At 48.5% G+C, this 23,797-nt stretch overlaps 1 protein-coding gene across 1 annotated transcript in view; it reads right to left on the bottom strand.

Annotated features, from left to right (window-relative positions):
* Positions 1–8,432: 8,432 nt before the first annotated feature.
* XKR5 (XK related 5) overlaps positions 8,433–23,797 on the bottom strand; it is a gene marked incomplete at its 3' end in the record, with an annotated part of 33,690 nt that continues 18,325 nt past the window's right edge. The window contains exons 7-12 of the mRNA XM_081220924.1: positions 20,218–21,230; positions 18,071–18,246; positions 17,579–17,892; positions 16,037–16,172; positions 11,280–11,474; positions 8,433–8,532 (exon numbers count right to left, since the gene is read on the bottom strand). Of these exons, the coding sequence (XP_081077050.1) occupies positions 8,433–8,532; positions 11,280–11,474; positions 16,037–16,172; positions 17,579–17,892; positions 18,071–18,246; positions 20,218–21,230 (1,934 nt within the window). The remainder of the gene's footprint in view (positions 8,533–11,279; positions 11,475–16,036; positions 16,173–17,578; positions 17,893–18,070; positions 18,247–20,217; positions 21,231–23,797) is intronic.

The following is a 23,797-nucleotide window of genomic DNA, read 5'->3' as shown; positions in this document are numbered from 1 at the left end:
TTCTACTTCAATTATCACTATCCATCTCCAGCCTTTCTTCCCCTTTTAAATAGACTTTATATTTTAGAGCAGCTTTAGATTCACAGCGAAATTGAGGGGAGGGTACAGCGGGTTTCCATACACCCCCTGCCCCTGGGCTCAGCGAGTTCCGAGTGGTGGCTTCCTCACTTCTCCTGCCGTAAGGTTTTTTTTTTTTTAACATCTTTATTGGAGTATAATTGCTTTACAATGTTGTGTTAGTTTCTGCTATATAACACAGTGAATGAGCTATACATATACATATATCCCCATATCCCCTCCCTCTTGTGTCTCCCTACCACCCTCCCTATCCCACCCCTCTAGGTGGTCACAAAGCACGGAGCCCGATCTCCCTGGGCTATGCAGCTGCTTCCCACTAGCTATCTGTTTTACATTTGGTAGCGTATATATGTTCATGCCACTCTCTCACTTGGCCCCAGCTTACCCTTCCCCCGCCCCGTGTCCTCGAGTCCATTCTCTACGTCTGTGTCTTTATTCCTGTCCTGCCCCTGGGTTCATCAGAACCATTTGTTTCTTTTATTCCATATGTATGTGTTAGCATATGGTATTTGTTTTTCTCTTTCTGACTTACTTCACTCTGTATGACAGACTCTAGGTCCATCCACCTCACTACAAATAACTCAATTTCGTTCCTTTTTATGGCTGAGTAATATTCCATTGTATATATGTGCCACATCTTCTTTATCTAGTCATCTGTTGATGGACACTTAGGTTGCTTCCATGTCCTGGCTATGGTAAATAGAGCTGCAATGAACATTGTGGTACATGACTCTTTTTGAATTATGGTTTTCTCAGCATATATGCCCAGTAATGGGATTGCTGGGTCATGTGGTAGTTCTATTTTTAGTTTTTTAAGGAACCTCTATACACTTCTCCATAGTGGCTGTATCAATTTACATTCCCACCAGCAGTGCAAGAGGGTTCCCTTTTCTCCACACCCTCTCCAGCATTTCTTGTTTGTAGGTTTTTTGATGATGGCCATTCTGACTGTTGTGAGGTGGTACCTCATTGTAGTTTTGATCTGCATTTCTCTAATGATTAGTGATGTTGAGCATTCTTTCATGTGTTTGTTGGCAATCTGTATATCTTCTTTGGAGAAATGTCTCTTTAGATCTTCTGCCCATCTTTGGATTGGGTTGTTTGTTTTTTTGATGTTGAGCTGCATGAGCTGTTTGTATGTTTTGGAGATTAATCCTCTGTCAGTTGCTTCGTTTGCAAATAGTTTATCCCATTCTGAGGGCTGTCTTTTCATTTTTTTTTTATAGTTTCCTTTGCTGTGCAGAAGTTTTAAGTTTCATTAGGTCGCATTTGTTTATTTTTGTTTTTATTTCCCTTTCTTTAGGAGGTGGGCCAAAAAGGATCTTGCTGTGATTTGTGTCATGGAGTGTTCTGCCTGTGTTTTCCTCTAAGAGTTTTATAGTGTCTGGCCTTACATTTAGGTCTTTAATCCATTTTGAGTTTATTTTTGTGTATGGTGTTAGGGAGTGTTCTAATTTCATTCTTTTACATGTAGCAGTCCAGTTTTCCCAGCACCACTTACTGAAGAGGCTGTCTTTTCACCATTGTATACTCTTACCTCCTTTATCAAAGATAAGGTGACCATATGTGCATGGATTTATCTCTGGGACTTTTATCCTGTTCCATTGATCTATATTTGTTTTTGTGCCAGTACCATACTGTCTTGATTACTGTAGCTTTGTAGTATAGTCTGAAGTCAGGGAGCCTGCTTCCTCCAGCTCTGTTTTTCTTTCTCATGATTGCTTTGGCTATTCAGGGTCTTTTGTGTTTCCATACAAATTGTGAAATTTTTTGTTCTAGTTCTGTGAAAAATGCCATTGGTAGTTTGATAGGGATTGCATTGGATCTGTAGATTGCTTTGGGTAGTAGTCATTTTCACAATGTTGATTCTTCCAATCCAAGAACATGGTATGTCTCTCCAGCTGTTTGTAACATCTTTAATTTCTTTCATCAGTGTCTTATAGTTTTCTGCATACAGGTCTTTTGCCTCCTTAGGTAGGTTTATTCCTAGGTATTGTATTCTTTTTGTTGCAATGGTAAATGGGAGTGTTTCCTTAATTTCCCTTTCAGATTTTTTATCATAAGTGTATAGGAATGCAAGAGATTTCTGTGCATTAATTTTGTATCCTGCTACTCTACCAAATTCACTGATTAGCTCTAGTAGTTTTCTGGTAGCATCTTTAGGATTCTCTACGTATAGTATCATGTCATCTGCAAACAGTGACCGTTTTACTTCTTTTCTGATTTGGATTCCTTTTATTTCTTTTTCTTCTCTGATTGCTGTAGCAAAAACTTCCAAAACTATGTTGAATAATAGTGGTGAGAGTGGGCGACCTTGTCTTGTTCCTGATCTTAGAGGAAATGGTTTCAGTTTTTCACCATTGAGAATGATGTTGGCTGTGGGTTTGTCATATATGGCCTTTATTATGTTGAGGTAGTTTCCCGCTATGCCTACTTTAGGATTCTGCAGTATACCTGGATCAATCAATGTGATATACCATATTAACATATTGAAGGATAAAAACCATATGATAATCTCAGTAGATGCAGAAAAAGCTTTTGACAAAATTCAGCACCCATTTATGATAAAAACTGCTGTAAGGTTTTAATGCAGGCAACGTGACGGCCCCTCCAGCTGATGCCATTCTTCCTAGAAGCTGCCATGGTCCCATCTCATGCAGGGCTGTGCTCCAGCAGACACCCAGATCCCCACCAGCAGGAATTTTTGGTTAGGTTTTGTGAGGGGAATTCAAAGGCCTGTCTCTGTGGTTCTCTGGCAAAGATCCCAGGCCCCAGGGAGGCCTTTTAAACTGGGTACCTGGCGGGAAATGAAGCACTGAAAGCAATTACCTACTGGCAGAGAGTGAGACCAGTTGATTAGAGAACCGAACATACAAATCCATTTACACCTGGTCTTGATGCTGACCAGGTGGGGCTTCAGCAGTCAGGGCCGCTGGGGCAGGCATCACTGTGGAAGCTGTGTTTTGCAGCAAGCGTCTGGCTGGGGTGAAGGACAAGCTAAAACCCAACCAGACAGGGCAGACTTTTCCTGCTGTGTAGGACGGGGCGACAGGAGCTGGTGGCGGTGAGGGCGGGGGACATGGAACCAAGTTAAGGGCTGACAATCCAGAGAGAGGAAGAAACTAACATCGCGGAGGTTTACTGCTACAGTATTTCAATTTAGGTTCTCTCTTTCTTCCTTTTTTTGGTAATTAGTATGTATTGCGAGCCCCACATGCCAAACACCATGGTAGGCCTGTTCCTTGTGTGACCTCAAAACGGCTTACAACCTCCCTGCAAAACAGGCGCTAGCGTTCAGCCCACTTCCTGGAGCAGCAGACTGAGGCAGGAGGCAGGGACCCCGGCCGAGGTCACGGCGGGCCCGCTTGACACAAAGCCAAGCACTGCCCTTTGCATTTGCCTGCCCCTTGTGGAGGTCCAGATCCTGCTGCTCAGTGATGCATTTATTTTCCACCCTGAGTTTATAGATGTTGTGTACATTTTCAGATAAAAATAGAATCTTTCTGGGAGATGGCCAAAGCATGATGAGAAAGTATCTTGAAAATTGCCAAGTGTTACAAAGAAGGTATTTTAAACAACCTCATTATACATTTCTGCACAAAGTGTTATTGTTTCTATTATTAGGGTGCAGTGGACAAGTCCTAGAATTCTTCTTTCTTTTTTTTTCAGCAGGACTGTCTTGGGGATATCTGGGGAGGGAAAGGAAAAAAAATTTCCCTGACTAGCTCTCTAAACAGAGGATGTCTACGTCTTATGCAGCAGGTACGGTGGTGCTGCATCCAGCATATCTTCTACCGGACAAACGTACGGTGGTGCTTTAACTCAGGACTTGAGACAGATGCGAAAAGAATTTGTTGAGGATGTAAATCTGCCCTCTGGAAAGAGAACTATATTCTGTTGAAAGGAAATTATGAAAATATTCACATTTAACAAACTGATCATTGGATAGTAAATTATTTTAAAATGTCTTTTGCCTCAGCCTTTTTCCCCACTGTCCAAGGAACACGGGCTCTGTCTGTTTACACTGTCTTCATCATTATTGCAGAAACGCAATGAGATGGGAGAGACTCCCCACCTCAAGAGCAGGGCCTGGGGAAGTAAACGCAGAGAAGTGTAGGGTTGGGAGGGCTGGCTAACGGGGAGCTTGGGGGTTAGGGTTAAGGTTAGTGTCCAGATGGCAGCATCTGTGGGTCAGTGGGGAAAGGGTGGGCAGGGAGGGAACCAGCCCAAGCAGGAGGCTTCGGAGAGGCAGGAAGAGAAGCCGGTGAGCTGTGGAGCGGGAAGTCAGCTGTGCTGAAACGTGCGTGGTCCCGGGGTGGGGAGCCAAGTGGGAGTGCAGAGTGCTGTGAACGGAAAAGGTGGGGTCAGGGTCCGGATCCTGAGTCCACCTGAACTCCTGCGACTCTGCGCCAGTCATGTCACCTCGGTTGTCTCTCAGCCTTGAAAGGAGAGGGTCAGGTTCGATGGCCCCTGAGACTTCTTCGAGACCAAATACATTCTCTGTGTCAACTGGAGGCCATGCATCGGGTTGGGGTTAGGGTTAGGGCTAGGGTTAGGGTTATAGGGTTAGGGTTAGGGTTAGGGTTATGGTCACGGTTAGCCTCAGGGAGAGCCCGAGGATGGGGGCAGCCTCAGGGGCTGAGCTGTACTTGGGGACGCAGCAGGGAAAGGAGAGCAGGTGGCCTGAGGAGGCGGCAGTGCCGGGCAAGGGTTCGGAGCAGCATTTCTTTGTGTGGACACTCGGGTGTGTTTCGATTCTTAGCAGAAACATCTAGAGAGAGAGGTGGTGAGGATAACTCATGGAGGAGGTCGGGGCAAGCAGGAAGGGATGGAGGTGCCAGGGTGGGAGACGGGGTCTTATAAGGAAGAGGACAGGAGATAGAAGAGAGGGTGCGTGAAACTCCCAACCCTTTTCCAGGGGAAAACATGGCAAGTCAAGAGGGCTCCCCTCGATGGGGTCCATCTTCCCAGCTCGGTTAGACTGAAGCACAGAGGAGGGAGTCGGTGTCAGTGCCGGGGGTGACGTCGCAGGGAAGAAGGGAGGTGGATCAAGCATTTCCAAAGCAGCAGCACAGAGAGCCCCGCTCACAGTGAAGCGGGGGGATTGAGAGTGAAGCTGGCTTCCTGCTTTGCGGGTTTTCCCCCAGAGCCTAGATAACGGCCGTCAGTGTCGGAGGGTGAAAGTTGCCATCAAATCTCTCCAACCTCTGGGCCACGGTCTGGCCTCTGGGGACCAGGGGGAGGTGGGGAGGGTCTGGGGTCCCTCAGCAGCTGCACACGCATCCTCTGGAGAGGGGAGCACAGGGGCCCCTCGACAGCTGCTGCTGAGGGCCTCGTCTCCTCAGGCTCTGGAGAGGCCCTGACTCCAGACTCACCACGCCAAAGGGGACCAGCTGGGGCCTCCCTGCTATTTCACGGCACAGACAAAGACATCGAAAGGTCCTTTATTCAACAAATGCATATCAAGTACTTAAGGTATTAGAACCAGGCAGGGTCCTAAGCCCCGGGGTGCAGTGCGGGGCGAAGCCACCCCGGGCCCACGTCTGATGGGAGAGATCAGAGGCCACGGTCACCACCTGTGCAGGGAAACAGCTCGCAGGAAGGAGGACCTCCAGCGGATCTCCTTCCCCCCCGCGCCCCCCGGCCCTGCACTGAGAGGTGGTTACAGACCCGTGTGCCGCAGGAACAGATTTCAGGAGGCCAGCGGGTCCTACCTCGCTCACCAGCTGGGCTCTGGCCAGGCTCTCCGCTCCCCCCAGACGAAGCTGTTTTCCGTCGGGTGAGGCTCCCGATCGTCCAGGTGCAGCGGCTTTGCCCTGCGTCCTGCTCTCAGCTCAGCCTTGTAGGTGAGGACGACAGGCAGGTGGTGGGTCACAGCTGTTGGAACAGACACGCCACCGAGGGTGTCAACAGCTTCCCTTGAAGAAAGGGGACCGTTGCCCAGCCCCAGTGCCTTTGCTTCGGGCGCAGAGCCTTTCCAAATGTTGGGGAACTCTCTGGAGGAGGAAAGAAAGGAAGACATCAGGCACTCTCATCGCCATCACCCCTGACAGGGCAATTGGTTAAAAGCAGGAGACAGTGGACAGGGGGTCACCTTCCCGCCCAGACTGGAGCAGGGCCTTGGGGACGGGCCACAGCGAGAGCACCGGTGGAGGCCGGTTTGGAATCTCAACTGTGATGCCCGAGACCCCTTTGCCTGCGCAGGAGCAGCGCCATCCAAGCTGGGAGCGGGGACAGGGGGTAGGCTTCAGCCTCAGCCGGGGCCACTTGGACTTATCATGTTTTCCTCTAACCCCGCTGTGGTCCCCACCCCCGGAAGCCTCTAATCTGGAGGCTGTGCTCTCTGGAGCAGCTCCCAGGAGACCGAGCTTTCTCCCAGGGCTGGAAGACTTTCCTCTGTGTGTGATGCTGGAAACGTCCCAACTGAGGCGGGAGGAGTCCCCCCCAGGGCCCGTTGGTCCTTCCTTGCAGACCCGTGGAGAGTGTGGTCCCTCGATACCTGCCACCCGGGCCCTCAGGCCTCTGAGGAAGGAGGGAGGAGAGACCATCTGCAGTGCTGGCTGAGAACAAAGCGTTTCCTGTGCACTTTGCTGGGCATGTTCTGTGAGACTGGTTTGTATTCAGTGGGTATTTTCCTTGGCTCCTCTCCAAAACATAGCTTGCCTGGAGGTGGAAGAAACCAATTTGTTAACAATTCTCAGAAAAAAAGAGGCCAGGGCAGATAGCGGAGGAATCTAGAGGCAAAATCCCAGGGCAAGGACCACAGCCAGACGAGTGAGAGGCCCTGGTCCAGGCCCGGCTTTTGCCTCCTATCCAGCCATGGGCCCTCATGCCCTGCAAGGCCTCCTCCACCAGGAAGGCTTCCTGCCAGTCTCCATCTCGTGACCAACACTCTTTGCCCTGCAGGATGCGTCCTCCACAGCAATGAGCCGGATTGATCATTCTGATTTGCTTTTATGCTTGTTAAGATGGTGCAACCTTGCTTCAGGGTGCCTGCTCTCAGGCCACTGGGGTCAACGTTCCCTGAGTCCAGGGCATCTTTGATCATTTGTTTTGTTTTTCTTAATAGTCTTTTTTTTTTTTGAGAGCAGTTTTAAGTTCACCGCAAAATTGAGTGGAAGGTGCAGAGATTGCCCATAGATCCCCTGTCCCCGCCACACACAGCCTTTCTCACCAGCCACATCCTGAACCAGGTGCTACACTTGTTTCAATCAATGAGCCTCCACTGACAGATAGATCACCGTCACCCAGAGTCCGTAGTTTACATTAGGCTTCACTCTCGGGGTTGTACCTCCTATAGGTTTGGACAGATAGATAACGATGCGTATCCACCGCTATAGCATCCTACAGAGTATTTTCATTATCCTAAAAAGCCTCTATGTTTCACCCCTTCATCCTTTCCAACCCCCAACCTGTGAGGACCACTGATCTTTACCATCTCTATAGTTTGGCCTTTTCCAGAATGTCATAGAGGTGGAATCATACAGTATGAACCCTTTTCAGATTGGCTTCTTTCACTTTGTCCTATGCATTTAAGGTTCCCCATGGCTTTTCATGGCTTGACAGCTCATTTCTTTTTTCTTTTTTTAAAAATAAATTTATTTATTTTTATTTATTATTTGGCTGCGTTGGGTTTTCATTGCTGTGTGTGGGCTTTCTCTAGTTGTGGCGAGCGGGGGCTACTCTTTGTTGCAGTGCGCGGGCTTCTCATTGCGGTAGTTTCTCTTGTTGTGGAGCACGGGCTCTAGGCACGTGGGCTTCAGTAGTTGTAGCACGTGGGCTCAGTAGTTGTGTCTCGCAGGCTGTAGAGCGCAGGCTCAGTGGCTGTGGCACACGGGCTCAGTTGCTCCGCGGCATGTGGGATCTTCCCGGACCAGGGCTCAAACCCGTGTCCCCTGCATTGGCAGGCAGATTCCCAACCACTAGCACCACCAGGGAAGTCCCTCATTTCTTTTTATCACTAAATAATATCCCATTGTCTGGATGGACCACGGTTTATTTATCCATTCACATACTGAGAGACATCTTGGTTGCTTCCAAGTTTTGGCAACTATGCATAAAGCTGATATAAACATCTATGTGCAGATTTTTGGGTGGATGTAAGTTTTGACCTCCTTTGGGTAGATACCAAGGAGCGTGATTGCTGGATCACGTGGTAAGAGTGTGTTTAATTTGTAAGAAAGTGCCAAAGTGGCTGCACCATTTTGCATTCCCACCAGCAATGAATGAGAGTTCCTGCTGCTTCACATCCCCATCAGCATTTGGTGATGTCAGTGTCTGGATCTGGCCATTTTCATAGGTGTGTGGGCTATCTCACTTCCCACATGATGTGCAAAGCATCTTCTTTCACGTGCTTATTTGCCATCAGAGCATCGTTTCTCCCACACAATGACAGCATCGTACTGGGCAGTCATTGGGATCTGAGCACTGGCCTTGGTCTCATGGTCCTTATTCCTGAAATTAGGAAGAGAGCTTACTGAGGGCAGAGTCTACATCTCCTAGGTCGGAGCTTGGTCCCTAAGAATCTGGGCACCTCAGGGCGAGTAAGAGCATGTCTGCTTGTGTGATCAAGGAGAAGCTACTTCACCCACCTGAGCCTGGGAGAAGCCTAGGACCTTCTTTTTTTCCCCTTTTTTTTGCTGCATTGGGTGATCGTTGCTGCGCACGGGCTTTCTCTAGTTGCGGTAAGCGGGGGCTACTCTTTGTTGAGGTGCATGGGCTTCTCACTGCGGTGGCTTCTCTTGTTGCAGAGCATGGGCTCTAGGCACACGGGCTTCAGTAGTTGTGGGTCGCGCACTCTAGAGCGCAGGCTCAGTAGTTGTTGCACACGGGCTTAGTTGCTCTGCGGCATGTGGGATCTTCCCAGACCAGGGCTCGAACCTGTGCCCCCTGCATTGGCAGGCTGACTCTTAACCACTGCGCCACCAGGGAAACCCCAGGGCCTTCTTTAGAGGGTTGTTTCCAGTGGTAAACCTGCTGATGTATGTAGCGTAGCTCAGAGCCTGGCACATGGGCGACCCTAGGAAAGATTAGTGGATGGTGATGAGGATTGTTCAGTTTGCATTTTGGAGGAATGACCAGATTCCATTAATCCAAATAATAGCTGAGCTGCGATAAGGGAGCTGAAATCATTTTCCAGGAAACCTGAAGCCAGCAACCAGGGTGCCTTCTTGTGTTGTTTCATTATGAATATTTTGTTCTAAAATGGGTGCCTAGGAGTTTGGGGGTGATGAGTAGATAGAAAAGGTTAAAACAAAGCAACTATGCCGTGGCCACAGCTCAGTAAACTCCAACTCCTGAAGCACATATTTGGATGGAAAAACACAGTTATGACTTGAGAATTAAAACTAGAGATTAAGAGAAATTACCTATTGGGGACTTCACCCAGGAGTCAAGCTCAGATATCAGCAAAGGGGCAAATAGAAGGGGTTAATAGCTGGTTAATAGAAGACTAGTTCCCGCATCCCTGGCTCACTTTCTTGACGCCAGCCAAGGCCAGTCCTGGCCTGGCGTCTTTCCTCACACCATCAACACACAATTAATGAAATGCTGGAACAGGCCCAGACAAAAACTTGTTTAGAACACTTCCTCCCCACTTCACCAGTACAAACATCTATTCTGGGTTTGGGCTATTTTCCAAGTTAGGTTACATGATAATAAACAAGTTTTTTTTTTTTTTTTTTTTTTTTGTGAGTGAAACTTTAACTGGGTACTTTGCAAAACACAATTTAAAAAATTATTTGGAGAAACTATTAAGTGGAAAAGTTCGAGACGTAAAGAATTGCATGCAGTTATAAAAATGTTTTTCTCTAAGCTCTGTTTATTCCTTGGCATTTGGAAAGACCTGCTTGGACATACTTCTGACCAGGAATATGTGTTTCCCATAGATGCTGGGACTTTCTTATATAGGCTATCAATAATTACCTATCTTATTTTAAGGATAAAAATGGGAATTGAAAAGTTCAAAAAATCAACGAGCTGGCTTAAAGTTGATGAAAAGTTCAGAATTCATGACTGAAATTTACAAAGTAAATCAACACACTGCAAAGAAATAAATTAACCCAGAATGACAAAATGAAAGGATGGTTCCCATGTAACCTCATAAATTTTCTGCTTGATGCATTTCAAGTCTCTGATTTCTAATAAAATTCTCATGAGAACATAGTATTGCTCCATAAAAACTCCTGAACTCTCCCCATGAGAACCGGCTGGTTTATAAGGGCACATGGGTTCAAGCCTGTGGTTTATTTATTAAAAATTTCTCAGTAAATATATCATGGTCCACTGGAGAGCACACCACGGTTATGGGGCGGCCGTGTGTCATTTCTGCTGTCCCCAAGTATGAAGAAAAACAAGAAGAAGCACGTCAAAAACTCTGAACCATGAAAAAATTGTAATCTTTCTTTTCCCCCTAAAGAAAGTTCTATGTGAGCTACTCCTGGCCTTTATCTTTGGCCCAAAAGACCCTGTAGGAGTTTCACCTTTGCCTTATGAGAGTCTGAATGGTTGACAGCAAGCCCGCAAGGCACAGGGTGGAGTCTTGGTGTCCTTTCCCTACCATGGGGCATCCCTCGTGGGCCACCCCTCCCGGGGCATCCCTCCTGGGTCACCTCTCCTAGGGCTTCTCTCCTGAGGCATCCCTCCAGGGCACCCCTCCTGGGAGCACACGGTAGACAAAGTCTGCCAAGTGGGTATTGCACATTTCTAGGGATTTCAAACGTCTCAGAGAAAAGATATAGTTTTAAATGTAGGCAAGAAAATAATGAGTTCAGCTCTCCCCACATGCCTACCACCTGGGAAAGTAATCTTTAATAACCTTGTGTTTTTTATCTGTGCCAAATACTTGGCCACAAGCTTTACGGGTCTTACCCCACTCGATTCTACACATGATCCTTTAACATGGGCTGTTCCTATCACCCTTGTTTCAGAGTGAGGGAAACTTCACACAGAAAGGTTCAGTTGCAGGGATCACATGCTCTTTGGGATGGAGAAGGGACTAGAACCCAGCTAGGCTGACTGCAACGCTGACCGCTAACTACCAGGCTGGACTTGGAGGGGATGCCCACCAGGGAAAGGGCATGACTCCTGGGAGACTCTCCAGGTTTTATCTGACTCGCCCCAAGATCCTCTTTAAACAAACTGGCAGGTTTTCAGATCTAACATTTGCAAAGCATCTGTAATCAGTTAAAAATTTTGCTGACCAATCCACGGGTGGGCTGCGTCTGATGCTCACAGCCAGCAAAGCAGACAAGCCCTCCACCTTTTTTGTGACCCTCTTCGCCTGACTCCAGTACTCGAGCACTGGACCTCGTGTTTCCAGCACGTGGTGGAGGGCCTGGCACATGAAGGTACTTGATGAAACGTTTGGAGAGATAAAAATAGGTTCTGCTTCATGGCTGAGAAGAGAGAATAATTAAGAATTTTTAAAATATAGACTTCGAGAGATGGACTGGGAGGTTGGGGTCAGCAGATGTCAGCTTTTATATATGGAATGGATAAACGACAAGGTCCTACTGTAGAGCACAGGGCACTATATTCAATATCCTATGATAAACCATCATGGAAAAGAATGTAAAGAAAGAATGTCTATGTATGTATAACTGAATCACTTTGCTGTACAGTAGAAATTAATGTAAATCAACTTGTAAATCAACTTTTGTAGATAAAAAATATTAAAACTGGGGCTTCCCTGGTGGCACAGTGGTTGAGAGTCCGCCTGCCGATGCAGGGGACGCGGGTTCGTGCCGCAGTCCGGGAAGATCCCACATGCTGCGGAGCGGCTGGGCCCGTGAGCCATGGCTGCTGAGCCTGCGCGTCCGGAGCCTGTGCTCCACAACGGGAGAGGCCACAACAGTGAGAGACCCGCGTACTGCAAAAAAAAAAAAGAAAAAAAAATTAAAACTAAAAAAGATAGACTTCTTTTAAAGAGCAGTTTTAGATTCACAACAAAATTGAGAAGAAGGTATAGAGAGTTCCTATTTAACTCCGGCCCCCGCCCATGTACAGCCCCCCCGTTATCAACATCCCCACCAGATGGTACGTTTGTTACAACTGATGAACCTACGTGGGCACATCATAATCAGCCAAAGTCTATAGTTTCCATTAGGGTTCGCTCTTGGTCTTGTACATTCTATGGGTTTGGACAAATGTATAGTGACGTGTATCCATCATTATGACGTCATGCAGAATAGTTTCACTGCCCTAAAAATCCTCTGTGCTTCACCTATCCATCCCTTCCTCTGCCCCCATCCCTCGGCAACCACTGATTTCCATAGTTTTACTTGTCTCCATAGTTTTGCCTTTTCGAGAATGTCACGTAGCTGGAATCACACAGTCTGTACCCTTTTCAGGTTGGCTTCTTTCACTTAGTCATACGCATTTAAGGTTCCTCCATGTCTTTCCATGGCCTGATAGCTCATTTCTTTTTAGTGCTGAATAGTATTCCACTGCCTGAGAAAAGCATACTTTTCACTGCATAGAAATGAAAAGCCCTTTCTAGGTCCATGGGATTTAGCCTGAACCTGGGAGCTGGGGACACCACAGAACCGATGGCACATCCCAGAACTCACTGTCCCTGAAGAGACACAGAAATGACTTCTTTTTCCTTAAGGACCGTAGCAATGGGAGCCTAACTCATGGGTCCCCATAATAAAAAAAATCACCCCTTTGGCCCTGTTATATGAAATGCGGGTGAGGGATTGTGTATGTCTGTCCCATGAATGAACTCCATGAATAAGTCAATTCGTAAGTGCTGACTTCTAAGTTAAGGGCACTTGCTATTGACAATGGACATTTATTGTACTCCTTCTATGGGAAATGGCTCTGCCCTTAACACTTAATTATCTCATTAAACCCTCAAGCCTACAACTTACAAGGGCAGGGCCTCAGCCGGCTGGGAAATGCGAAGGTCCTGCACAGCCTTTCAGAGCTGCTGGTACCATCCACGCGGGGGGTTTGTGTGCCTCACTGAAAGCAATGGATTAAAAAATCAACCAACTAAACTTATACTTAAGGGATGAAAGATGAAGCATTAAACAGAACAGGGTCTCCAGGCCAGGATGCGGGTTGATGGAGGGGCAAGGGCGCCACCTACTGAGCCCGCGCTGCCTTGCAGGTGCGGGGAGCCAGCCTGCAGCTGCAGTTAACAAGTCCACTGCCCCTTCTACCCAGGGTTGAGGATCATGTGAGATCACGAGAGCGTTCACTCTTAAAACAGAACATGGATGTACACAGTATGCTTCAATCCATAACATACACCTATTGAAACAGCCCGGCACAGCACGTGGTCATTGCAAAAGTCAGTAAGATCTATGGCCGCTTAATGCATTAACATGTCATGGGATGTTGATCTCTGCATAGAACGGGCTTCTTGCAACTTAGAATTATGGCTAAGCCTTGTCATGAATTAAGTGAGAGAAGAAGGCAGTTGGCCATTTATTTCAAACCCAAGTCAAAACTAAGCCAAATTCAGCTTTTTAGCTGATAGTCATTTAAAATAAATGACTCAAATCCTGAAAGTTTTTATAACCTTACAAAATGCCACTTGGACCTTTGTCCACCTAACTCCGTTACTCAGATTAATCACATTGCTTCCTGATTGCTGGGAAAAAAAATATTGACCTCCAAATTCTTCAGACGTTTGAGAAAGGAAGGTGGGGTCTGAATATCTAAGGAAAACTTTATCATTCACTTCGCAATGGCTGTGATTTAAAGCAAATACAGGATTGGCAGCCAGAATCAATCTCTTTCCCTCCCGTATTCCTAGAAGTTCTGGGGTTATAAGAGGGGAAGGCTGGGACCTAACATTTTGGGAATTCCTGTTTTGTTTGTTAGTCGTTTCCTAAGGGCCATTTTATCATTGGTCCTGACGATAACCCTATGAGCCTACAAGGCCTGAGAAGGGTCTCGGCCCCCGCCCAGCAGGACTCTGTGGAGGAAATTTTTGCCCCTTGTGCCTTGCAAGGTCACAAAACTGTGGCAAGATGCCCCGAGATGAGTTTATGGCTTTGGAGCAAGTACTGCAGAACTTTTTAGTAAAAACAAGCTTCCATCAGGATCCAGGATGCATTGGCTCTGGGGTAACTCAGTATCCCAGGGGTGGTGGTGTCTCCCTCCTTCCACGGTCTGAGGGACAGAGAACCTCCACCCACACAGGGTGACTCAGGCTCCACTCTCTCTGGAGGGTGGCTGGGACACTTGGCTTGGGAAATGGGACAAACAAACAGAAGGACCCTGTCCCTTGGGTAAGAGAGTTCATCTCCCATTGGCTTTGAGGCCATACACAAGAACTCTGTAAGTTAGCCAGACCAACAGACAGTATCCCTGATTTACAGAAGAGGAACCTGAGCCTCAGAACGATGAATTGATTTCCATACAGTCAGAGAGTTAGCTGGAAAGAGAGCTGGAAGAGGACCCAGGTCTCATGCCCCGCACCATCTCCCCAGCTCAGTGCTTCCTCAAAGGCACAGTTGGCCAAAGCTCGTCTCTTCAGCGACTGACCAAACTTCAGGTATAAGAAAAAAAAAAAAAAGCAAATCTCTATTCTCTCATCGAATGCTCCATCTTTTAAAGTGAATTAAAGACAAAATGTCACCTTTAAATCCAGAATTTTCAGATCTGGATGACATCTTCAGTTGACACTGGTTGGTTATTTTCTTGTTGGTCTCTGTTCTCCTAGTTTCAGCTTAAAGGACACACTAAGAACAAAAATCCATATTGCTTATTCTGCTCCTCTCTCTCCCTTCCCCTACCCCCGGCCAATTTGTAAACAAATCAGAAAAATCCCCAATGCGCTGGAAACCTGTCCACGGTTTGCTCCAGCTAGAATGAATTGCGTTCCACCTAGATTTAGACCCCATTTATAATGGAAACCCTGATGGGCAGTGCTGTAATTATAGTCTTGCCATAATGAAGCGGTCAAAGTCATGGATTTTTCCATAGTATTTTTCCTGAGAGATGTTAAATTAAAATCTGGATTATAGCTTTGACTTCAGAGCAGGACCTCTCCTGGCATTGGTAGAGATTAAAGGTGACCATTATGTTGGCTTTGGTAGTCATGATTAGCAAGGAGGACAGTAGTCAAACGGATTTTTGCAAGATTGATCAGGGTGTGGGTCAGGGGTTTGGTGCTGGAGGACCTTATTTCGGGAAACTTGCATTGTCGCCCAGATTTTTAACCAGGGCATGTTTTCTCTGCTCTCTGAGTGGCTACATAAAATAGAGAAAGTGACTAGGGTGAACAGGTATCAGGGTGACCAGCCGTCCTGATCAGCCTGGGACTATCGGGTTTTAGCCCTAAAATCTCAGATCCCAGGAAACCCCCTGTCTTAGGGAAACAAGGATGGCTGGTCATCTTTAAAATATGGAAAATTGAATCAAACTCTGGAGGACAGAAAAGTTAACAGTCTATTTTATTTTTTAACTTTTTTATTTTTTCGCTGTGCTGAGCAGCATGTGGGATCTTAGTCCTGCAACCAAGGAACGAGCCCTCACCCCCTGCAGTGGAAGGGCGGAGTTTTAACCACTGGACAGCCAGGGAAGTCCCTATAGTCTATTTTAAAGAGAACAACCAGACTGAGTTTTAAAGTAAAGTCCTTTCTTGGTGCTTAAAAGAACTTAACCACCTGGAGGGGTGGGATAGGGAGGGTGGGAGGGAGACGCAAGAGGGAGGGGATATGGGGATATATGTATACGTATAGCTGATTCACTTTGTTACACAGCAGAAACTAACACACCACTGTAAAGCAATTATACTCCAATAAAGATGTTTAAAGAAACAAAAGTATAAACCATAAAAAAATAAAAAATAAAAACTTCAGGGTCATCAGCCTTTAGCTTGAGAACTGATTCAGGGCAGTCTCAGAAGGAATGTAGAAATCTCACGCTTGGCATAGCAGAATATAATATGAAAAACCAAAGACACTGCTGCTCTGCCTAGCAACTTCTTATGCTAGTCTACCCTCCGGTCTCTGGAGGCGTGAACAGAACAAGGCAGTTCTTGGTGTGCAGGCCTTCCCAGGAGCTGCTGCCAGGGCCCCTCTCCTCCAAGCCTGTCCTGCAGGCCCTCGACTGCTTGGCAAACACCCTTCTCTCTGCTGGAAGACAAAAAGGATGCAGGAGACAAGGAGCGCAGGGGCCAAGATGTGAGCTGGGGTGACAGTGCCCTGTCCCAGAGGGTGGCTTTCTAGGTCTTCTCTTAGGTCACTCTGATGGCCATCAGAGTGGAAACCTCTGACTTCTAGGAACTGGTAGGCTGACTGCGGTAGGAAGAAAGGGAGTATGGAATCAAAACGAAGGCAAAAACGGCCAACACGAAACCCCCGAACATTAGACACTTCTGCATAGGGGTGAGAGGAAATGTGCATCCAAGCCCTTTTGGACTTGTAAAAACAGATGTCTCAGGGCACGAATATTAAATCCATCTTTGGAGTTATAAATGCCGAGACTTCTATGAATAGAAGCTGTTTCTGGATTTCTAATTTCAGAACCTTTGGTAGGTGTGTGTTAACTCTTTCTGCTGTTACAGATTCTGTAGCTATGAGGTCCAGGATCGTGAGATGGAGAAACAGGACAGGAGTGTAGGGAGGATGTTGACCTACTGCGGAGATACTCAACCCTCGCCCCACAGAACTTGGGCTTGGCCGTGTGGCCTGTTGAGGCCCTGCCCCTCTGGGAGTTCCTGGCTGGTGTGCCCACTGCCCCTCAACCCCAGGATGTGGAGCACACGTGACCTTGACCTGCAGCCTGAAGAGGGGACCCATAGATGACCCACAGACCTGAGTGAAAGATAAGCGCTTGTTGTTTTATGCCACTGAGATGTTACGCTGTTTGCTTCGCATCCAAAGCTGACGAATACACCTGCTTTTAAAGAAGGTGTCGCCTCATTATGTCGCATCTGATTCTCTTCCCCTTGGACCAGTCCATGTGTATCAGGTCTTCAAAGTTGTCTTCATTCTAGGGTCTCTTCTAATGTCAGAGGTGGCAGGAGATGTAAAGCTTCCATTCTTAGTTTTCTGCTTCTGTTTTTTTTATTGACGTATAATTGACATATAGCGTTACATTCGTTTCAGGTGTACAACATAATGATTCGCTATTTGTACATATTGCAAGATGGTCACCACAATGACACCACCCATCACCGTACACAGTTCCACATTTTTCTCCTACTTATGAACAGAAGAACTTGCAATGAACTTTGTCACTGTGCCTGCAAAGGCCCTAGAAAGATATTAAGCAGCAATCCAGAATCTAAGTAAACTAGACATATAAAAATAAATTGTTTTATTTTCCTTTTGCATGAGGAGTGAGGAGAACAGCGAAACGCAGACGCACATTTAAGATGGCCACGTCACAGTGCGGGGGTGCGGGGCTTAGAGGCAGGTGTTCTACAGCTTGTGAAAGAAGCTGAGGGCATTGCTGTGGGCAATCGGGCGGTTATGGTCGGTGCCCCCCAGGGCTGGCCTCCCTCTCTGCCGGGCTAGGGGCCCCCACTTTTAGAGACTGCACGGAGAGTCCGAGTCCTCTGCCTGCCCGGTGGGTCCGGCTCTGGCAGTGCCAGTGGAGAGTGGGGACGGGGCCTTCGTCCCTTTGGCCTCCTCCTGCTCGGTCACTGCAGGTCGGCATTGGTCCTCACCCACAGCACAGCAGACCCAGGACCCCACTGCGGCTACAGGTCCCCCCTGGATCTGGTGGCACCCCCCTCTCTTGCCCTGAGGGACAGCAACAGAAAGCTGGGGCGCCCTGCAATCCCTCCTTGGTTCCTGGAACTCCACCCACAATGCCGCCAACAGTCCCCTTGTCAGACTGACAATCACCCTGTGAGCGGGACACAGAGGCCCTCAGGTTCTGAGATCTCAGAGGCCTCTCCTAAAAAGGCAGGCATGCGCAACTCTTTTACAAAGACCCACTCCCCAAATGGTTATTAAGATGCTTTGCTTATGAGAGGTAAAATCCCTAGTCATTCAGAAAAATCTAGAATTGCAATTCCACTTACGCGTGTTTACTGAGTGTTTGCTGTGAGCTGTCCGTCAGCCAGGCCTCACCAGGCAACAGCTGAAGAAAATAGGCTGCCGCAAGGAGCGAAAAATCACTATAGAAACATTCATGGAAACCAGCCCTAATTTCCTGCAGGTTCTGGCTAGCCGGCTTTCCCTCTTTTGTGTCAATGGCCTGGAGGGGACATGCAGACAGCCTGTAGCACTGAAGGATACTAGGAGTCCTTTTGTTGCTTCCTAGGTAGCTTCATGGGAGAAGAATGGAGTGAGATAGCCGTAAAAAAAAAATTAAGAAAAGCAGGTGTGACAACAAATATAAGATAAACGCCCTTAGAGTAAATACCATGGGGGTAGCAGACACTTTTGAAGTTCTGGGTGAAGGCCACTTACTGGGGCAGTAACGTCAATAGGAGAGATCTGACATAATGACACTTAGCCTAACAAACAGCTATTCTGAGGGAGAACAGAGCAGCCCCTGACGTCTGGGACTCATCTGATGCTCCCAGCCAGGCCATGTGTTCTGTGGGACACAGAGCCTCTCGCAGGATATCAGCCTCAGAAGAGGCCACGTGGAAACGGTGATAGAGACAAAAGCAAGGTCACCTCGCATCCCACACCCCCTTCTACCCAAAGGGGCAATGGCTGCTGTTACCAAATAGGGCTTCCTTCTCACGCTGGTCCCCGCCCTCTCTGCAGGTAAGAAGGATGCTGATGCTCAGTCACAGAATTGCACCCAATCCAGAGCGAGCCCCGGCTCCCCGAGGTCCTGAGACGCCCCGTGGGTGCATTCTCCCTCGCTGTGATGTCCTAAAGCCAACTGGTCCAAGTTCAGTGGGTTCCTGGTGGTCACTGGCACTGCCATCTCCAAATGTCACACTTGTGCTCCAAGGGTCCCGGCCATGGAGATTCAGACAAGGAGTAATGTAGATGCTTCATCCCATAACCCTTTTCTCAAGGTTGCAGTGAGCATGCAGTTCCTGGTGAGCCTTTGGCGTGGAGGGGAAAGGCCAGACGTCCTGGTGAGACAAGGCTCCTCTCCTGCCCTGGTCAGAGCCACTGATGCCATTCTCCACGTCCTCCTGACAGAGTCTCTCCTTGACCAAACCCTGCTCAGGCTGCCTTGAACTTTTCAACCAAGTCTACTTCCACATTCCTCCCTGCATTGTCCAATCTTAGCAGGAATCCTGTTAAGTCCATTTTAACCAGAAACCCTCACCCTCAATATCTGATTACCTTCCATATCTGATCAGGTTCCTCACCCCTTTCCACCCCGCAGGTGATGTCTGACCTCCCTGGCCTGCCTTCAGCGAGAATCTGTTAGGTCAGTTTAGCAAGAATCCCCCTTTACCCCGCTGCTGCTTCTTAGTAATTTCCATCCACTAAGCTCCACCTGCTCCTTGGCTTTAAACCCCGACTTGTCCACGGTGAGTTCAGAGTTGTGCTGGTTTGATACTGAGGTCTCTTTCCTATTGCAATAGCTGCTGAATAAAATCTGTTTTCACCACTTTAACCCTGTCCAGCTCTGGTTTTTCTCTGGCTCTGCTTCCACTGGGCAGAGGCCTGAGATGTCCTGAAGTTTACCAAGGAATTTCATAAAATAATGCAGTTAAAATACATTTAAAAAAACTGGATTAATAACCAGTGTCAGGAGCTAGCTGTATCATGAAAACCCAGAACGAAATAGGACTCTGGGTTTTACCTTTGAGTTTCCTAGGAACCACAGTGGGGGACACAAAAGGATCATAGAGTTTGTCAATGGAAGCAGTCAATTTTGATTGGAAGCCTTATCTCTACCACCTTCTACACTGTGTTAGAGAATGACTCCTACGTATATGTGTGGCATGTGGTGTTTGCAGGGGATCTTATCTAATCTAATCTGGTTCTCTCATTCTCTAGCTGTGTGGACAGAGGTCCAGAGGGGATGTGATGTACACAAGGGTGTAGGTGTCAGAAGTGGGATTCCTCCTATCCCGACACCAATGACCAGCTCGATTCGCTGGCCTGTTGCTTCATCTCACAGTGACTGTGGTCAGATGAAGAAACTTGTCTCGGTCTTCAGCCTTTCCCCCCAGCTGCTGTCCCTGTGAGTGGACTCAGACTTGGGGGTGGACGTGAGGCAAGGCTCCACGGCGGGCCTCGGGCTCACCTTCGGCCATGGCATCTGTGTGCCGGCAGTGGCAGGATGGTTCCGGTCCCTCGTGGACTCCTGCTGCTCCCCGTGCCCTGAGCCACCCAGGGCTCTGCCACTAGGGTGGAAGCTTCTACCTGGGCCGGTGCCTAAGATGGGGCTGATGTTGGCTATGGTGGCGGGAAAGGGCTTGGCGGCCAGCAGAGGTGAGGCAGGCTGGGCAGGGCTGCCCTCCCCCAATCTCCTCCCAGAGAGGGACATCGTCAGAGCTGCCCTCCCACCGTCTTGGTGTGAGGACATGGCCCCTTCAGTGGTGGCACTGAAGTAGAGTGTGGAGCTCTCCTGTCCTTCCCCTCCACCCAGCCACCCACCTGCACCCCTCCCCTGCACCCCAGAAGCAGCCCCGTCTCCTTCCTTTGGGCTGCCCTCCTGCTGCATAGCTGACGGCTTCTGGGCAGGAGTTTGGTCATGATTATCGCTGGCAAAAGAGACGTAATTTGAAGTTTCGTCAGCCTCTGCTCTGGGGACAACTCGAAGCTCAGAGCCTTCCTCTGAGGTTAGGGGGTTGTGGGGGGACGACGGGGGCTCTTGTTGGGAGGATGGGGGCTTCCTCTCCTGGTTGCAGTGTTGGCTCAAGCCCCATGGAGGGGAACAAAAGAAGCCAGGATTGTCTTCTCCAAAGAGTGCGTTGATCTTTGACACATTTCCCGTCTTCAGGGCAAGCTTCACCAATAGCCAGTGATGATGGCTGAGAAAAGAGGCCTCCCCAGCCACCTGGCTTTCCATCCCAGCCTGTGGGGGACCCCACTGTGGGCTGGGGGGCTTCCCCGGGCTTGTTAGCACATCACGTTCCTCTTGGCAGGTCCCCAGGCTCTCCGGCCCCTCCCCAGCTGGCCCTGGGGCCCGGGGAGGAGAGTCTCCCTCTGCTTTATCACCCCCTGCAATGCCACAGGACTTTCTTACAAAGCCCTGCCAGATGTCTGTGGATTTAGGATGTAGCAGGCTGTAATAAATGACCAGCGAGACACTGCCTGAAAAAGAAGAAGAAAAAGAGCACAAGGTTATCTTCTTTGAAGTCCTGCGTCCTCGCTGTGGTTTGCAGAATTCCAGGTTCTGGAATTTGGGATCCAGAACAGGACTCATTGGAGCATCAGAACTGGGTATTTGGGGGGGAATTTAAGTCTTTTCCAGCTCCCATAAGCTGCAAATGTGTCTACACTTGAAAATCTAAGAACAAAGTCTAAGTCCGGTGGATTCTATGACTTCTTCCTTGAGGGATGCTCCAACTGAGTCCTCTGGATGTGTGTGTGTATGTGTGAGAGACAGACAGAGAGAGGTTTGGTAGAAATGATTATTTTGCTTTCAGAAAACTGGGTCAGATACTCAGAAGTCAACCATCTACTCACCGGTTGATGGATTCCAAAGCGAGGGGAGGGGGAGGTAAGGAATCATTTCAAAAACAAGACCCAAGCAGAGGTTAAACATATGCATCAAAAACCTCGTATCAAGGAACTTCCATGAACAGCAACAATACTTCCTTTGTGCATAAACATCTTAATCACCTTGTTGTCAGGTTCATTTATTTTGATCAGAAGTGTTGGCTGCGGCAATAATTCATTTAACAGAGCTTTCCAGTAATCCTCCCACGTTATTTCCAGCTTCCTGTTGTACTGGACCAAGCGCCTGGTTTCAGGGCGCCCGGTATAAACAGCATGAAACCTGACATAGGCGGGGGACGAGGGGGGAGAGCATCGGAGGGGCCAGGAAATCGCAGCAAGGATGGAGCTAGAAGGAACCTAACAGACGTCCCCTTGCATCCTCTCAGAGTATCTTTGGGGGAATGGAGACAGAATTCCTATGGGATGTGACCGAGTGTTGTTTCTGCAGGGGGCACGGCTCCGGCCATTTCTATACATTGTTCCAAGTTCTCCCAGTCAGCGTGAGGGAGGTATTGTCACTCTCCTTCTACAGTGAGTCACCCGAGGCCAAGAAATGGGAGCTGACCCCCTTTCCCTCCATCCTGCAAGTCCCAGGTACATGTGTTCAGCGAAGGTAGACTTTCCTTGAGGCTGCGTGTTTCACCGGGTTCTTGGTTGCAGCCCCAGGCTGGTATGCAGTAGGTACTCAATAAATGCTTATCAAGGGAGCTCAAGATGGCAGCCAGAGCTGCTGCTTTAAAGCCTGTGCTCCGCTGACTATAATCCATGCCCCATGTTCCCACTGAGGACTCCCTCCAGCACCACAGGGGAATCAGGAGTTCAGGCTGCCCCAGGAAGCCGGGGAGAAGGACCAGCAGGCCGGGCTCTGTCTGAGCCCCTCAGGCCTTCTGAACCCTGGGTGCCGAGCCTCGGACCTGGCTCCCGGCTCCCTGTGCCCTGGGTCAACACCCAGAGAATGAAAACATCTTCTCCTTGGAGCAACACTGGGTGGGTACCCAGCATGGCAGCTCCCAGGAGCCCCACACCTTTTAGGAATGGTGTCAGACACCTCTTTTCCAACTGGAGTGTAAAGCAGATTGGGTTGGGGGGGGAACCTTTTTACTTCCGACCCCGCTGTGCTCACAGGACTCAGTGAGAACTGGAAAATCCGAATGAGTGGTTGGGTTGCCCAGCTTCACCGTCCCTTCATCCCAAGTGTCATGGTGCCTACGCCCCCAGGAAGGATTGCTTGAGCAGTGCCGGGAGCACCAGACCCAGTGCCATGTGAGAGAGCCCGGCCGCTTCATGCCTGGGCACCCTGGGCACTTACCTGCACCCTAGCGCCTGGCATATATATTATTACTTTAAAGAGGACCAACCAGCTGTCCTACAATAGGCCAGTGGTTGCCACACTGAGCTTCATCCAAACCATGGACCAGTTCTCAGCAACAAAGGAAGGGACATTGATACACACGAGGGCCCAGAAGAACTGCCAGGGGATGGTGCTCAGTGCACCAAACCAATGCCCAAAGCCACACATTGTACAATTCCAGTTGCATAACATCGTTGCAGTGACCAAATTACAGAAATGGAGGACAGGTTAGCGGTCGCCGGGGGTTACAGAGGAGGAGGAGATAAGAGGAAGTGGATATGGTTTTAACCCTTCTGGTCCTTATGGCCACGGAAGAGTTCTCTCTGCATCTTGAATGTGTCACGTCAGCATCCTGGTTCTGCTGTTCTGCTTGTAGTTTTGCGGGAAGCCACCACTGGGGGGACTGGGGAGGGATGCAGGGACCTCTCTGCGTTCTTTTTTCCCCTCCCTCCGTCCCTCCCTGCTACCTTTCCTTCCGTCCTTCCTTCCTTCTATTCTTTACTCTCTCTTTCAAACTCTCTCTTTCATGCACAATTTTGAAAATTTTCCCTGTTCTTTTCCGTAATACCTTCCATCCATCCTCCTAGATCCGACTCTCAAGTTACCTTCTCGGTGAATTATTTTCATGCCTCTCCAGTCACATTAGCCATCCTTGAATCATTTCTCACTTTACACTCTTAAAAAATTTTTTTTTTTTTTGCAGTACGCGGGCCTCTCACTGTTGTGGCCTCTCCCGTTGCGGAGAACAGGCTCCGGACGCGCAGGCTCAGCGGCCATGGCTCACGGGCCCAGCCGCTCCGCGGCATGT

The sequence above is a fragment of the Mesoplodon bidens genome (assembly GCF_964165515.1).
Source record: "Mesoplodon bidens genome assembly, chromosome: 20".
In the NCBI taxonomy this organism is placed as follows: Eukaryota; Metazoa; Chordata; class Mammalia; order Artiodactyla; family Ziphiidae; genus Mesoplodon; species Mesoplodon bidens.
This window is presented reverse-complemented; position numbering and strand designations above follow the sequence as displayed.